Genomic DNA, 16,754 nt, shown 5'->3' with positions numbered 1-16,754 from the left:
CCAATATATCTTTTTTGAGATGGGGTGACCACATCTGCACGCAGTATTCAAGGTGTGGGTGTACCATGGATTTATGTAGAGGCAATATGATATTTTCTGTCTTATTATCTATCCCTTTTTTTGATGATTCCCAACATTCTGTTCGCTTTTTTGACTGCCGCTGCACATTGAGTGGATGATTTCAGAGAACTATCCACAATGACTCCAAGATCTCTTTCTTCAGTGGTAACAGCTAATTTAGCCCCCATCATTGTATATGTATAGTTAGGATTATGTTTTCCAATGTGCATTACTTTGCATTTATCAACATTAAATTTCATCTGCCATTTTGTTGCTCAGTCACCCAGTTTTGTGAGATCCTTTTGTAGCTCTTCGCAGTCTGCCTGGGACTTAACTATCTTGAGTAGTTTTGTATCATCTGCAAATTTTGCCACCTCACTGTTTACCCCTTTTTCCAGATCGTTTATGAATATGTTAAATAGGACTAGTTCCAGTACAGATCCCTGGGGGACACCACTATTTACCTCTCTCCATTCTGAAAACTGACCATTTAATCCTACCCTTTGTTTCCTGTCTTTTAACCAGTTACCGATCCATGAGAGAACCTTCCCTCTTATCCCATGACTGCTTATTTTGCTTAAGAGCCTTTGGTGAGGGACCTTATCAAAGGCTTTCTGAAAATCTAAATACACCGTATCCGCTGGATCTCCTTTGTCTGCATGCTTGTTGACCCCCTCAAAGAATTCTAGTAGATTGGTGAGGCATGATTTCCCTTTACAAAAACCATGTTGACTATTTCCCAACAAATTATGTTCATATATGTGTCTGGCAATTTTGTTCTGTACGATAGTTTCAACCAATTTGCCCGGTACTGAAGTGAGCTTACTGGCCTGTAGTTGCCAGGGTCACCTCTGGAGCCCTTTTTAAAAATTGGCATCACATTAGCTATCCTCCAGTCATTTGGAGCTGATTTAAATGATAGGTTACAGATGACAGTTAGTAGTCCTGCAGTTTCACATTTGAGTTCCTTCAGAACTCTTGGGTGAATACTATCAGGTCCCTGAGACTTATTACTGTTTAGTTTATCAATTTGTTCCAAAACCTCCTCTAATGACACCTCAATTTGGGACAGTTCCTCAGATCTGTCACCCAAAAAGAATGGCTCAAGTTTCGGAATCTCCCTCATATCCTCAACAGTGAAGACAGATGCAAAGAATTAATTTAGTTTCTCCGCAATGGCCTGATTATCTTTGAGTGCTCCTTTAGCATCTTGCTCGTCCAGTGGCCCCGCTGGTTGTTTAGCAGGCTTTCTGCTTCTGATGTATTTAAAAAAATTTGCTATTACTTTTGGAGTCTTTGCTAGCTGTTCTTCTAATTCTTTTTTGGTCTTTCTAATTATATTTTTACACTTCATTTGCCAGATTTTATGCTCTTTTCTATTTTCCGCATTAGGATTTATCTTCCACTTTTTAAAGGATGCCTTTTTGCCTTTCACTGCTTATTTTACTTTGTTGTTTAACCACGGTGGCTTTTTTTTAGTTCTCTTACTATGTTTTTTAAATTGGGGTATACATTTAAGTTGAGCCTCTATTATAGTGTCTTTAAAAAGTTTCCACGCAGCTTGCAGGGATTTTACTTTTGGCACTGTACCTTTTAATTTCTGTTTCACTAACCTCCTCGTTTTTGTGTAGTTCCCCTTTCTGAAATTAAATGCTAGTGTTGGGCCGCTGTGGAGTTTTCCCTGCCACAGGGATGAATATCTTCTGTGGATTCCTAGCAGGATTAGATAGTCTTCCTTGAGTGTTTCCATTCATTTTTGTCTGAGAAGGCTGTCTTGTGCAGTTGCACATGGTTCCATCTTGCCACCCCACTTGATCAGTGTATGCATGAGGGCCGATTTGAAGATTAGCGAGGAGATGTGAGCGTTAGTGCCTTGAGATGATATCCTCATGTACATCTCCCATCTCATCTGATTTGTGTGGTTGAATGACTGATATTCTTCCCTCCCTTACTCACGGTGCTAACAGAGATTGGGGGCTTGGGTCAGGATATCTGATTGAGAGTCATTGAAGAAATGGGTAGGGGTACGGGGAAGCTATCAGAAGCATTTGTGAGGCTTATTTTAGCTTCTGTGATTGTGGATGTATTCCCTCTGTTACTGAGATACAGTGCAACCCCAGGTTTTGTATTCTCAGTTGTTTCTGGATGTCTCTGCAGCAGCAACCAAATGTATTTTTGTATCTGTCCTCAGCTAGAAGATTGCAATTTTTTATTTTGATTGTGGACCCCACTGCAGTGATCCATGTCTTTGTCACCTCCAAAATTGATTACTATAATGCTCATGCTCTACAAGGGACTTGCTGCTGAAAACCGTGCACAGCATGGCAACCTGCTTGCTCATTGGTTCTTCAAAGGGATTACTTTGTACCTGTAGTTCATGTTCTTTGCTGGCTTCCAATGCACTTTGGAGTACAATTCAAGATGTCAGTCTTGATCTCTAAAGCTCTAATTGGATTTGGCCCTGGTTGTCAGAGCAGCTGCCTTTCTTCTTGATAGCTGGAACTTAACTGCGGAGTTACCACCAGGTAGTAGATGTGAGGGTACTGCTGGCAAAGCAGGTTTAATGATGGGCTATTGACTCTCTCTTTGTCAGACTGAAGAGGGTGGTCAGGAAGAGAATTCCAGAGTCTGTTAAGGCCTATCTGTTTCTCCGTTCTTCTGAGAAGAGGAAAAGGTGGGTGGGTATTGGTGGGTTCTGGGCAGTATTGATGCTCTGGGGGCTTAATTGGTTAATGCAGAATAACTTTTTATTGACTAACTTATTGTACATGTTCCTTGTGCTTCTGGATAGACTTATCTTAAAAGTTCAGGTATACATACATGGATTAAAATGGACCTTCAGAATCTTCTGGGGATGAAAGATGCTTTCTTGGATCAGAGCATGATTCCAATCTTGGAGGGGGCATATTGCTGAAGGTTCTATATGTGAGATCAGTTGCCAGTCATGAGTTTGATCCTCATTGGCCTGAAGACTTGTCAGTCATCTTGGCATGTGGCATTTGTCACATGCGGAGAATGCAGCTGCAGGAGTCATGCCAGCTGCCACAAATGAGTTGGAGGGATTTACGAAGTAAGTATTTTATTGGCAAACCTCAGCAGAGGCTGTGGAAAGCTGTTCTTATGACATTGAGCTGATCAGCTGGCTAGCAAATGTCTGGCCAGAGACAACAGGCTAACTAATACGTGAAGTTAATAACGATATGTGCCACCAGAGAATAATATGCTGTCTATTAATGCCATCGTGGAAATTTAAAAGCCCAGGCATAAATTCTGCTGTTATCCCTATTGTGAAAATAATAATTAAAAATCTAATATTTTACTTTTCTGGCCGAAAGAAGAAATACTTTACACACATTTTCTACCTGCATAGGTTGAGTCGCGTGAAATGCTGGCTTCTATGACAGTCAGTTCTGTTTCATAACAGAGAATCTTTCTTTATCCTTTTTGTGGGGGGAAGAAGATAAAGATAGCTACACTACTTAATGATGAGAGGTGACATTGCTGAGCTGCCAAGAAGCTCACAACCCCAGCTGTACTCTTCTTTAAAATATGCTCAGTTTTAAACTAAAGAGATGAATATTTTTAAGTTAGGCAAAATCTGGGCATCCATAACTTGTCAAGATCCTAAGGGCCACTAAACTGAATTAAACAAAGCAGATTGTAGCCACCCTCGGCTGTCCAAACAGCGGTGCCGTTCCCACTAATTACAAATCCCAGCAGGCAGTGCTTCACCTTGATCTGAGTGGAAGGCCTCCTGGATCTAGATGGAACATTACGTGCTGGGGTGTGTAATGTCCAGAGTTGTGTTCTGTTTCAAAAAGACAGCAGCAACAAGCCAGATTAGGTCCACGAGCCATACTTTGGCCATATTTGTTCTAAGTAATGCGAGCTGCTGCTTTGTTCCCCAAGTGAAACTGCCAGTGTTTGGACAGTAATGTGCTCTTTCAGGAAGTAGATCTGGGGAGGGAGAGGATCATGTTTGTTCATTTCTTGACAGCTGAGGAACCACCCCCACCCCCCTCCAGGAAAATGAAACCAATCATGCCCCACCTCCTTCCTGAATCCTGCTATGTGGTATCATAGGGGCCTGCACAGCTTAATTTATACATCTTCTGCACACCACATATGGGAAATGCTGCTATAGAACTTCATAATATACTTCCTCTTTCTTACATGCTTTGCTGAGTAGTAAAATAGTTGAAAATATTGACATGTTACGTATGATTGTTGTCATTGGAGTTAGCAGCTATTGAAATGAAACAAACACCTGAGCTACTGTATCAGGTATTCTGCAAACTGAGGCAGACATTGGTGCTTTGGTTACGCTTACTTTATGTTGTGAAGGTTTCCTCACTATTCATAGCAGAGACTAATTTTTTAAAAAGTGAAAGCTGAGAATCTGGAGAACAATTAAGAAGTCTGTGACTGATTAGCCCTGATTAGTTCCTCTCTCTCTCGCGCGCGCGCTCTCTCTCTCTCTGAGGGATGGCCCCACATTTGGGGAAACGCTGGAGTGGGGGGGTTCAGTTCTTCCCAAGTTCATTTTGCATTTGTGTAAATATATTCCTCCTGGGTACAGTGGGCTTGATTTCTCCTGAAATCATAACTGTGTTAAATTCCCCATGTCAGTGATTCCTACTCTCCTTCATTTTGCCCACTGCTGGATAGTGTTACACTGACGATGCAATGCATTGTGCAGTGTGACCTTCTTTGGGGAGGGATTTCCCAAAGGCCTGTGAAATGGAAAGTGTTTCATGATGCTCTTCAAAAATTGTCTTGTTTGTATGTCATAGAAGCCAACACTACATGGTCAACTCTTGGGACTCTATCAGCTACAGCAGGGGTCGGCAACCTTTCAGAAGTGGTGTGCCGAGTCTTCATTTATTCACTCTAATTTAATGTTTCACATGCCAGTAACACATTTTAACTTTTTTAGAAGGTCTCTTTCTATAAGTCTATAATATATAACTAAACTATTGTTATATGGAAATTAAATAAGGTTTTTAAAATGTTTAAGAAGCTTCATTTAAAATTAAATTTAAAATGCAGAGCCCCCCGGACCCGTGGCCACGACCCAGGCAGTGTGAGTGCCGCTGAAAATCAGTTTGTGTGCCGCAGGTTCCCTGTCCCTGAGCTATAGTCTTTACCACCCTCCTTGTCTCTCCTCAGGACCTCACGATCCCTGAGTCCAGTACAGTGAAGAGAGTGATGACTGGAACAGTGGCAGGATTTAAGTGGCCTCCTGGTGTAAGTGAGGTAATTAAACTCTTAGCTTTCTTTGCACCAGAAGTGATTTAGGAGCTAGAGTGACTCTTATAGGAGTGGATACGCTGGGGACAGCTCATTTGAGTCTCACATTTTCCTAGGCTGTAATAATATTCATAGATCTTTCTTCCTCCTATACAAGGTGGAAAGAACAGCTAGCTTTTTTATGATCCTGAAATGTAACTGCATCAGCCGGTCAGTGTGTAAATGAGCAAGCTTTGTTCCTCAGTTAGCCAATTCCCTTCCTCTGGGTCTGTGTATCGCGTCTGCATATTTTCTACCTGGTTTTGTCAGCAGTCACACAGTATGTCAGCATTTCCGGTTTAACATCCTTTTAGTTTTAACTCTGCTATCATTAGCAGCACAAGTAAGGCCTTACCTTTTTAAATTATTTTTTCCTGTCTTCCTAAAACCCCAGTTTTAAACTGGGAAGTTCTAGGAAGTTGCATGATTGTGCCCCATGGGGCTTAGATGTTGTAGAATATATAGTATGGAAGATCATCTGCTGAGGGTAATCTCAAATTTAATCTTCCTAGTCTTTCTAATTTGACATGCTTTGAACAAATAGCACTTGAGTATCTCTTCTGACCAGGATTCTAGACTGGCTGGTATGCCACTTCATTCTTAATATAATTCAGCCATATTCTCAATCTCTCATTCCCTCCCATAATTTCCTGTTTCCCACACATTCCCTGAGTTGGGAATTACTCTGTCAGAGGTCCTAAAGTAGGCAGGCAGAGAAAGGGAAGCAATTTATCAGGTTTCTCAAATAGGGAAATGCTGCCATCCATCTGGGAGAACAGGGGAATCAATGCTGAGGTTGCTCAGTAAATCTCTGGTGATGTTTCTCAGCCTGTGCTTTTCTGATTGCAGCCTGTGAAGGATGGTGACCCACATTTCCATCACTTCTTGCTCAGCCAGACAGAGAAGGTGAGCCATAGTAACATAGGTATTGGCAGACTGGCTCAAACAGCTGGTCCATCTAGCTTGGCCTCCTGCCTTCTGCAGGGTCTAATGTCTGATGCTTCAGACAGAATGCACAATAGCCAGTTGTCCAGTGCTGTGCATTTGGAGCTACAGCTATGAAACTCTTTCACACCCCTATAGTGGTCCTCTCACTCCCTAACCTTTGGACTTAGGTGAACTTTATTTTAGCATTTATAACTACAAATTTTACAGGCAGTAAAAAATTATCCGGCCACACGATTTGACTCTGACCATCAGCTGCAATGAATTCCCCATGTTGATAATATCACGAGAGGTGGTATTTCCTGTGTCAAGTAACCCAGTGTTCTTGTCTTCTGGGACAATTGATCTGCTAGTTCTTTCATCTGGGTTGAGCTTTGTGATTCGGGTCCTGAATAATGAGTGGAATAGGTAGGAGAGCATTACATTGAACCTTCTTGCCCCTGGGAAATGCAATCAATTAATGCTAAGAAACTCAGGTTGTCATGTGGGATTTTTATCATCAGGCTGTGAAGATTAAGATTAAAGAGAAGTTCAAATAAATGAAGTGGGTTTGTATCCAGGTAGGGATCTGGGCAGAGACAGCTGGATTAAGAGGAGATAGCTGCAGATTCTAACAGGTTCTTAGCTTTTATCTAGATGAGCTCACAAAGAACAACACAGGAAGCGAAGCCTTTATCACACTCCATTTGTTAAATCCCCCACACCTTCTCTCTTACTAATAAGGATTCTGCTTTTCCAGCCGTCAGTGACACATTGAGTGTAGGTGTGAGGCAGGGTATTCTGCAAAATGCTAATCTGCATCCTCTGGGGAAGAAGGGTTTAGGGATCTCCATCTTCTGCAGTGTCAAATGTGTGAACAGGTAAGTCCCCTATACTCCGGGCCTGCACCTTCCATTGGTGTGGATTGTCGCATAGCAGCATGCAGTACCTGTGTTAGAAGAGAGGGTGAACAGCCTGAGTAAGAGCATTAGGGATTTTGGTACCCTGCATTGCAGGAAAGTTGTGGACTTTATTTTTTCTAATGGGGAGGAAGGTAGCAGTCTCTTCCTGCATTGCAGATGATGCTGTGGGGATGAATTGCCTCTTTTTTTCTTTGTACCAAGGTATGGTCAGTTTCTTTCTGTACAGGGCAAGATAAAGCACGAAAGCATCAGCCCTTTCCTTAAATGTGTTTTTCTCCTTTTCATACAGCCAGCTGTCTGCTATCAGGCAATCACTAAGAAGCTGAAGGTGTGTGAGGAGGTAAGGCAAACCATCCCGTTGTCTTATTCTTATTGTGTTGAGGTCTGGCAGTTCTGCTAAAGTAAGAATATCTTATGGCTTGTCTTCACAGGAAACAGGATCCACCTCCATCCAGGCAGCAGACAGCACAGCAGTTAATGGCAGCATCACTCCTACTGACAAAAAGTAAGGCCCCCATGTGTTCCAAGAATCTGCCTTCTCTCCCCTTCTGCCACTCAGCTCTAGTTCTCTTCCTCCACCTCCTTCTTTTTCCAGGTGGAGATGGGGAAGCAGCCATTGGCTCTGCTGAGAGACTCTGGGTGGGTGAAGTAATATCGTTTATTGGACTGACTTGTGTTGGTGGAAGGAACAAGTTTTCAGGCTTCAGAATTACCTTCCTCGGACTTGAAGAAGAGCTTTGTGAGCTCGAGAGCTTGTCCCTCCGCCAACAAAGTTGGTTCAGTAAAAGATACTACTTCACCCACCTTGTCTCTCTGATATCCTGAGACCAACATGGCTATAAGGACAATGCAAACAGCAGTTGACCATCCTGTCACTTATAATAAACTTTCCCATCCCTCCCCCACTGTTTCTGCACCATATTCTGTCCCTGTGAGACTCTCATTCATGGGAAACACCACATATGAGGGTGGAGGTGCTGCACCATGGAATAGCTCAGCAAGAGGCCTTCAGGATGCTCATAGGGGACTGGGTTTTGTCTGACCCTGATACACACTTTTGCAGTGTGTGACATGACATGACAGAACATTACACAGATCAGCGCTTCTGAATGCAGTGTGGGCCGCAAAGATAAAATGTCTCCAATAATGTTTGGCAGACGACCAGGTTTGTTTGCTCACTAGCTCAAGCAGCTAGAATGCAAGAGGAAGAGGGTGGCGCTTTCTCCCACCTCACAGGAGCACGTGAGCCTTCTGGTTTCTTCTAACGTTCCCCTTCTCCTTTCTAGAGTGATAGGAGCCAGAGCTGGGCTTCCTGTTTCACTCTGTGACTTCTGTCCTGTACAAATGCAGATCAGGCGCTGGTCTGTTGTTTGCCGTTAGATCAGTTCTTTCTCTGGGGATGTCAGTTTTCAGCCTTACTCAAGGGGACCCAAAGTAAAGATGAAATTATTCAGGTAAAACCCTTTCCCTGAAGGGGGGCAGGGAGAGGGGGAAAGGGGTGTCTTTTCAGCTGTGAGAAATGGAAATGGGCAAATCCTGTTGCTGAAGGAACTAGAGTGACTCATTCCGACCCTTATATGTTGGTTTGCTTCAAAAGCAGCATGTACAACCAGCTGTGAACCAAAGGGCAGATGTACAGCTGAAACTGAAATGCATCTGAAATGGCTTTGTTCAAATTAGCATTCAGAAATGCTACATTATGGGGGATAGAGATGTAGTTCTCAGTGTGTAAACTCTGAAGTGTAATTTAAATCACTCTTACTTAGTATTTCAGGGTCTCCTACTAGCATGTCATTTTGCTACAAACTGGCATGATGTATACAGGATCTTTGCAGCTATGGCTCCAGGGAAGTTCCTAGTGTGAAGTAATAGGGAAGGAACTTTTGCATGATGACTATAAAAATCTTGACACCCATTAGGCAGCTGGTGTGCTGAGATCACTGCCAATATTGTCTCATTGTTTCCTTGTGCTCGAGTACCAGCTTGCTCTTCATATAAGCCTGAACTCTGCCTTTGGAAACAGGTGGGTTCATAAAAATGCTCTTATTTTACCTGAGTGCAGTGGCACAAGCTCTTGGTGTGTCGGACCTCCATCATGTGCTGTATAGTATTTTCAGTGGTATCGAAGTCTGACATCTGTTGTCTCTGTGCGTTCCCTTTTCTTCACTGATGTCTCTCTCTTTTCCCCAGGATAGGATTTCTGGGTCTCGGCCTGATGGGAAGTGGCATTGTCTCCAACTTACTAAAAATGGGGCACACGGTCACTGTATGGAACCGGACTGCTGAGAAGGTAAGTGTGTCCGTGAGAAGGTATGGGATGGAGTCTTTCACAGTGGGACCTGTTTGTGCCTTAACTTCCAGAAACGTGTGCACCTGCTTGGAGGAGTGGAATGCATAATGCCATTGGATTATTGTATTCAGGTAGAACAGCCACACTGGTCATGGTGTGGAGGTGGACAGCCAAGAAAGGTTTAATTCACTCTGTGAGAGATGTGCCATTTGGATGAGACTCTCCACCCTGGCACCCTGTTGTGCTAAGATGGAATATCTGCTTCATCTTGAGAACCTGAACTGCAACAATGAGGCTGAGGTAGTTTTCCAGGTTTCATCATCAGAAACTAATTCAAGAACAGCCGATTGGCCATATAATGTTAGTTCATAGTATCCAATGTACTATTTCCATTCCCTCCTCCACTTTTGGTGTCCGGTGGGGAAGAAAACACCACACAATATTTTGACCCCAAAAGAACTGCATCAGTGTGACACCAGTGTCTGAGTGTGGAGAGAAATTACTGTCTTTGGCAACAGATGTCATTTGATGTTCAGCACAATTCCTAATGCTCTAGCAAGGTGACAGAGGAGTTCCAGGCTAGGATTTAGATTCTTTAAAGTGTTTTTGAATACTAAGGGGGGTGTGTGTGTGTGATATCTGCTTTTTTCCTGAGATCATGGCATAGAGTGATATAGATATAGATATACACATACATATGTGCGCACAAATAGTGTGGCCATTTTTCGTATGGATGACGAGACACCCTCCCTCCCCCCCGCAACACAGACAGTGGCAGAAGGCTGACCAGCTGGAGAAGCAGACAGTCTAATAAATAAACACCACATCGTTCTCAGTACTGTAGATATTCCTGCTGACAAAACAGGAGGATACACCCCACAAGACGCACTCCACCCTCCCCCTTTACATGTTCTCAGAACGTTTTCCTTCTCTTGTACTCTATCTCTGCCTCCTGGGGTTCAGGAATTGTTCAGGAGGCACCTTGTGCATCACAGTCTCCGTAGTGGTCTGCCCTTCTGCTAAGACACCAGGCCTGTCTCACATCAGTCTGGATACGATGGTTAGAGTGTGTGTTACGGCAGTGGCTTAGAGGACCTGTTGCTTTGTGCTTCCTGCTCCTTACGTTTGGATCTGTGACTTTTGCAGTGTGATTTGTTCATCCAGGAGGGGGCACGGCTGGGAAGAACCCCCGCTGAGGTGGTCTCGACCTGTGACATCACCTTCGCCTGCGTATCAGATCCAAAGGCAGCAAAGGATGTAAGGATTATCTCTTTCTTTCCTAACCGGACTGCAGCTTAGAGTCCTGACTTGTCCTGCCCTACCCAAACCCTTTGGACAGTCACGGAATACAGATTCCTGGTTCCACTGAACATATTAGTCAGGGCCATTCCAGTTGCCAGACATCACAGTAGTAATTTTTTGAACAAAAACATTGCTGTATCCTGTACACGTATTTATTTAAAATTACATTGAGAGTATGGACAATTCTGGAACCCTTCGAGTAGACTGGCACTGTAGAGTCAGGTTTGTTTTAACTGCTGATATTGAAGGATTTGAGTTTCTTTGCAGACACCCTATTGCTTTACCCCTTGTCTATTCCCACAGCTGGTACTTGGTCCAAGTGGGGTATTGCAGGGAATACGCCCAGGGAAGTGCTATGTGGATATGTCGACAGTGGACGCAGATACTGTCACAGAATTGGCCCAGGTAACTGCCTTGGACTAAACATCTGACATTCACCGCATTGGAATTTGTATTGTTTCAGGGGGTTAACTCTTGTTTGTTGCAATACTGGGAGATATCCAGGTCTCTTCTAGGGAAAGTTCAAGCCCAGAGAGAATGAAATAAAGTAACTTGTCAAATTATGTCCAGTTAACAAACTCAGAACAGGTTTACTCAAAGGATTATGTACAGCAAACTATATAACTTCAGTTCTGTGCTGTCAACTGACCAAACTCCAGTTCCTGAGAGAGTTCCCATCCTCCATATTAACTTTCACAGTAGCAGGTTTGGGGGAGGGGGAGAGAAGAGGTTTGAGAGTCTTATTGGTGGCTAATAAGTTTCCCTCTATTTGTTTAATAGACAGAATCTGGCTATTCCTTGGTTTGTTTTTAAATACTCCAGGGCATGGGAAGGAAGCTCCTTCATGTGCCTGGTCTTAAAAATATTTACATCAAGGGAGACCCAGATATTTCTATCTGTATCCGAGGGAAGCAAGGTTTCAACCACTTCTAGCAGAAACTTTGGTTTCCTACCTTGACCTCTCAAGTCTATATGCCTTTGTCCTGAAACTGGCTTTGGTCCAGGCCTAAAATCAGGAGGACTGAGCAGTACAATAGCGCACAAAATTTAAATTGGTGAAATGTAAGGTCATGTCTGTTGGTGAAACAAAACGTAAACTTCAAACTGTGGATGTGCTATGAACTTAACATGCTCCTGTCGGGAACAAAGGTCTAGGAAGTCACTAGAAGATCTGTCAAAGGCCTGTGGTCCTGGGCCTGCACTCACTTTCATAGGCAGCCAAAGTAAAATTTAAAAGAAACTGTTCTATGAACTTAAATGCCAGGATATTTCCATCCTTTCAACTTCCAAGCCCCTGTCCTTGTGTCTCTCCTAATTTAGGATGCTGCCGGTGAAATAAACACATCTGCAAATAATAGTTATCATGAACAAGGGCAGAGTCCATGGAGTGGTTTTCTATTCAACCAACTCCTTTCTAGCACCTCTTCTTCCCCCCCCCCCCCCACCCCTATATAATATACACTTTCACTGTTGTCCCAAATTCCTTAGACTTTTCCAGTGGCATGTGACACAGTCACATATTTTTCAGATACTGAAAAGTATAGTCCTCTAATCTAGCTTTGTAGGGTGGGGAAACATGAACAGAGGTACGAGTACATAGCTATGGCAAGTTCCTGGGCTAGGGCACCTTTTGCAGTACTCTGTGTAGTATGCTATTTTGTGTTCTGCAGCATTTCCATTCTTCATCTTATCTGTATGTATAGACAGTTTACTTTGCCTTATGCTTCTGAACCTAGTGCTAGAAGCACCCTGCATGGTGTTCTTGTTTGCCCTGCTACGTACACAGCGTATGTCTGTTCTGTTTGTGCATAGCTAAATAGAGTATGTTCTCTTTGTTTCCAGGTGATAGTATCCAGGGGTGGTCGCTTCTTGGAAGCACCAGTCTCAGGAAATCAACAGCTGTCTAATGATGGGATGCTGGTGATCTTAGCAGCTGGAGATAGGGGTTTATATGAGGACTGCAGTAGCTGTTTCCAAGCAATGGGGAAGACCTCTTTTTTTCTAGGTAATTGAAACACCAGGGGCCTTGCAGTTTCTCAGTCAATGCAAGGAGCAGGATTTCCAGCAAGGAGTCTCAGGGGGACATGTATCCTCTTTGCAGACCACTGGTAAGAGGTTGAGCATATCAGCTGGTTGTCTCCTCTCTCTCTCTCATGAGGTATTACAAGAAACTGGACAGGTACATGGTCTGTCTAGAATTGGGTTGTGGGTTCTGAAGTTGGCTGAAGCTCCTGTTTGAAACACTGGAATTGGAAACATGTTTAGGGTGAGGTTTATGACTAGGGCTGCATGAAGCTTTTTAGTTCAAACCATACTTTTCATCACGGTAAGTTTCTCCCTTCTCTCCCCAGACAGTGGCCCTAAGGATCAGCAATCTGTAAGACCAGGGGAAAGGAGAGCTACTAGGGCTGGGGGGTCTTGTGGAGTGTCTAGGATTGCTAATGTTATGTATACGGGGAGCCTGCCTTGCTACGGGGGAATGTTCAATAGTATGTCTCTTTCACAGGTGAAGTAGGCAATGCTGCCAAGATGATGCTGATTGTGAATATGGTCCAAGGTAGCTTCATGGCTACGATAGCAGAAGGACTGACCCTGGCTCAAGTGACTGGTCAGTCCCAGCAAACTCTTCTGGATATCCTCAATCAGGGACAACTTGCCAGCATCTTCCTGGATCAGAAGTGCCAAAGTAAATTTCCCTCTTGTTTTGTCATAGGCCATGGTTGTTGCCTTAACCTAGCAGCTGTAGGCAGAGATGAAGGGGAAAAAGTAAACATCCCATTTGCTATCTGCCTGTGGTGCTCGTAATTTTCTCTTGCTGGCCCCTTTACATCAGACTTGACATGAAGGGTTGAATTCTGTGTCTCCCGCATGGTAAGGGCTTAAGGGGACACGGCACCTGCAGCCAGTGTCTCCTTAGGACTGGTGTAAGGAGTTCACTGGGCAAGGTGACAAATTAAATGGATGGAAGTCTGCCCTAGGAACTGTTTGGAAGTCTGGACTCAGTTTGACAATTGTGGTAGTGAAATTGTTCATTGTGTTGTGTGTGACTGGAAGAAGGGACAGGGTGGGGAATAGGGAAGGAGCATCTTGGGAGTTGGGGATAGGGAAGTGAAGATATATGTTGAATTGCATGCAGTTGAAGTATTTTTTAGAGTTGATTTATAGTCTGATTTTGGCCTCTCTTTACAGATATCCTACAAGGAAACTTCAAACCTGACTTCTACCTGAAATACATCCAGAAGGATCTTAGATTAGCCATTGCACTAGGTGATTCCGTCAACCACCCTACTCCCATGGCAGCTGCAGCCAATGAGGTAAGTCACTTAGCATCTCAATTTAGTGTGTGGACCTGTCTCCTGCAGGACAGAGCTGGAGTCTTGTGTTGGGTGGGGAGGGGCTGCTTCTCAACAAGGGGGAAAATCTAGGAGGGAAGGCTGCCTTGAGACAAGGTAGGAGGGATTGATGTATATCTTATAGTATGATGGATGAAATGGAGATTTAGGGAGATGGGTTTGATGGGAATTTTACAGATCATTTGTGCCCAGAGAAGGTGACACTTAAAGTGTTTCTGCAAGATGTGTGTGTTCTATTCTATGTTGTACTAATTACCCAGTGCAATGCGTGCAGTGCTCTGGTTAGTGATGGCTACTCAGTAGTTCTGCTAGATGCAGACTTCCAGGGAAAAATGTAACTGATCCTTTGCCCCTTTCTCTTCTCCAGGTATACAAACGAGCAAAAGCATTGGACCAATCAGACAACGATATGTCTGCTGTGTACAGGGCCTACATCCACTAGGCTGCACCATTCTTACTGTTAATACCATGGTTATTAATTAATATTATGATGATACTGGGTTTTAACTCTGGACCAGTCCATCTCTGTCTCTCCATTTCCTTTTATACACAAACTTTGTTGAGATCTGCCACAAGGGCAGCTGCTGCGGTGAGCCTTCCCCTGGTGGCACAAGGGGGAGGAGGGGGCTCGGATTGTTGCAATCTGATTAGAACATCCATGCCATGCACTGACAGTCACGGAACAGAATGGTGGCGGCTGGTTCAGAAGCTCTGAGGCAATTCAGCCAGAAATCTGCTGCTTGGCTTTTTATTTCTCCTTTGTACGCTTGTCCAAGATGCTGTTTCTAACAATTGCTTCTCTCCTTTTCCATGGGTAACATATGCATTGGCCTCTCTGCATCGAGGGACAGTTGTAATACATCCCATCTACCTGTGAATATCAGTAGAACCCTAAGTCCCAGTTCGGGGGTGAGAATTGCTCCTGCTCATCACTACTGCTATAGAACAAAGCACCTCCCAAGGGCAGTTCTGCAAGTTGATGGGGCTGTATGTAGGCTGCATGCAACACTGTCTGATCCCCCAGCACCTTGATGGAGCAGCTCCTCATACTGATGGGAAGAGCAAGCTGTATTCGTGTCTTCTCCTCTACAGATAACTCTAGCTTAGGGACCACAGGTCATGGTGGATGAGAGACCCTGATATAAACACAGCCTCCTAAAAGGCTAATCACAGCTGCACATCCCTGTAAACAGTGTTAAGAGATTTATAGGGGGTTGCTTAAGAAAATCATAAGTAAAAATTCAAAGATTAAAATTGAGTCAGAATTTTTTTCTTGGTGAAGGAACAAACCTTGAGGTCCTTACTGCCCTTATTTTATGTGGATTTTTTAAAATCATCTGCAACCTCCACTTTTTCCTAACAGTTATTTACAGACACTTCTTAGGTTCTGCCAATATCCCAAGTAGAGTCATGAATCTGAGAGAAGGGGCTAGAGGAATGATCATAGGGCCAAGAGACAGAAAGTCGCATAGTTCCAATCCATGCTCTTCATCTGTGGCCTTCAGGTGGTCATTTTAGCTCTTTGACTCAGTTTCCACATCTGTAAAAATGGGCTTGATATTAACCTACCTCACAGGGATGTTGTGAGGATTGATTAGTGAACTTTGAAAATGTAAAATTTCATGTACAAATGCTGAGTGTTGCTATTATGGGCACCACACTAGCATAGCATAATATCTCTTTTGCTGCAGTTGTGACTGCTTGGCAGGATCCCAAGTTTAAGGAAGGCCTAGTAAATAAAATGGGGGCCTAAAGTGCTGCTGAACTTGAGCCTAGAAGTGTTGGAGCTGAACTGCAGAAGTGAACTCACGAGAACACAGAAGAATTTTTAGTGCCGAAGGTGGAGAAAGCCAGAGTCCAAACAATGCCTGAATCTGTAAAAACACAGAGCTTTGTTATTTTAATTCTCTCAGTATTAGCCTTTAAGGAGGATTCTTGCATTTTGGACTCGGAGAATGAAAAGGTTAGTAAAACACCAGGAACCAGCTTTCTTGGCCAAGATCACTCCCCACCTCCTTAGGTTGGGTATCACTCTCGACTCCCTTTATGCTGGAATTCTGAAGTGGAAAAGAAAGCAAATGCAGAGCAGGCTGTGTTCCGTTAGGTCCTTAAGGGCTGCTTGTCCTTTACCATCAGATCCTTTCCGTTGCATTGGCTAAGAACAAACAGCCTTGAAGCCCACCTTGGCATTGTTGCCGCCTTCTTTGTTAAGGGCTGTTTAGGGGCTGCAGTGTTGTTTAGGGAAACCCTCTGATAATCCTGTGACTCGGGATTTCTTTAGTTGAAGCAGATGGCTTGCCTGCAATGGGATCTATAAAGTTGTGGGTGTGGTTGATTAAGAAATGGGAACGTGTCAGGTATCCATTATGGAATATAACATCCAACTCCTCTCTAAAAGTGTAGATGTGACTTATGTTTTAAATACTTCACCTCTTCTGATGACCCATTACTGTTTGTGAGCTAACACTGTATTACACATCCCCTTCTATGGTAAGCATCTCCCTGCAGTAAGAGATCCTGTTAGACATCACTTTGTGTGATTATCCATTACAGTGTTTATGCACAATCCTATATTCTTCTTCGAGTGCTTGCTCATATCCATTCCATTAGGTG

At 43.6% G+C, this 16,754-nt stretch overlaps 1 protein-coding gene across 13 annotated transcripts in view; it reads left to right on the top strand.

Moving 5' to 3' along the window:
• Positions 1–16,538, top strand: part of GLYR1 (glyoxylate reductase 1 homolog) — a 32,831-nt gene extending 16,293 nt beyond the window's left edge. For 3 of the 13 annotated variants that reach the window (XM_065558757.1, XM_065558750.1, XM_065558755.1), the window contains 11 exons: positions 5,230–5,316; positions 6,199–6,255; positions 7,486–7,536; positions 7,628–7,701; positions 9,387–9,486; positions 10,651–10,743; positions 11,092–11,193; positions 12,631–12,793; positions 13,295–13,474; positions 13,978–14,102; positions 14,509–16,538. In XM_065558757.1, coding sequence (XP_065414829.1) covers positions 5,230–5,316; positions 6,199–6,255; positions 7,486–7,536; positions 7,628–7,701; positions 9,387–9,486; positions 10,651–10,743; positions 11,092–11,193; positions 12,631–12,793; positions 13,295–13,474; positions 13,978–14,102; positions 14,509–14,583 — 1,107 coding nt within the window. In that variant the 3' untranslated portion in view covers positions 14,584–16,538. Of the gene's footprint in view, positions 1–5,229; positions 5,317–6,198; positions 6,256–7,485; positions 7,537–7,627; positions 7,702–9,386; positions 9,487–10,632; positions 10,747–11,091; positions 11,194–12,630; positions 12,794–13,294; positions 13,475–13,977; positions 14,103–14,508 lie in introns of all 13 variants that reach the window. The other 10 variants (XM_065558756.1, XM_065558748.1, XM_065558754.1 and 7 more) reach the window with 5 other exon arrangements.
• Positions 16,539–16,754: the final 216 nt, after the last annotated feature.

The sequence above is a fragment of the Chrysemys picta genome, chromosome 10 (genome assembly GCF_011386835.1).
Source record: "Chrysemys picta bellii isolate R12L10 chromosome 10, ASM1138683v2, whole genome shotgun sequence".
NCBI classification, from domain to species: Eukaryota; Metazoa; Chordata; order Testudines; family Emydidae; genus Chrysemys; species Chrysemys picta.
The sequence above is the reverse complement of the archived record's forward strand: the minus strand, read 5'-3'. Positions and strand labels throughout refer to the sequence as shown.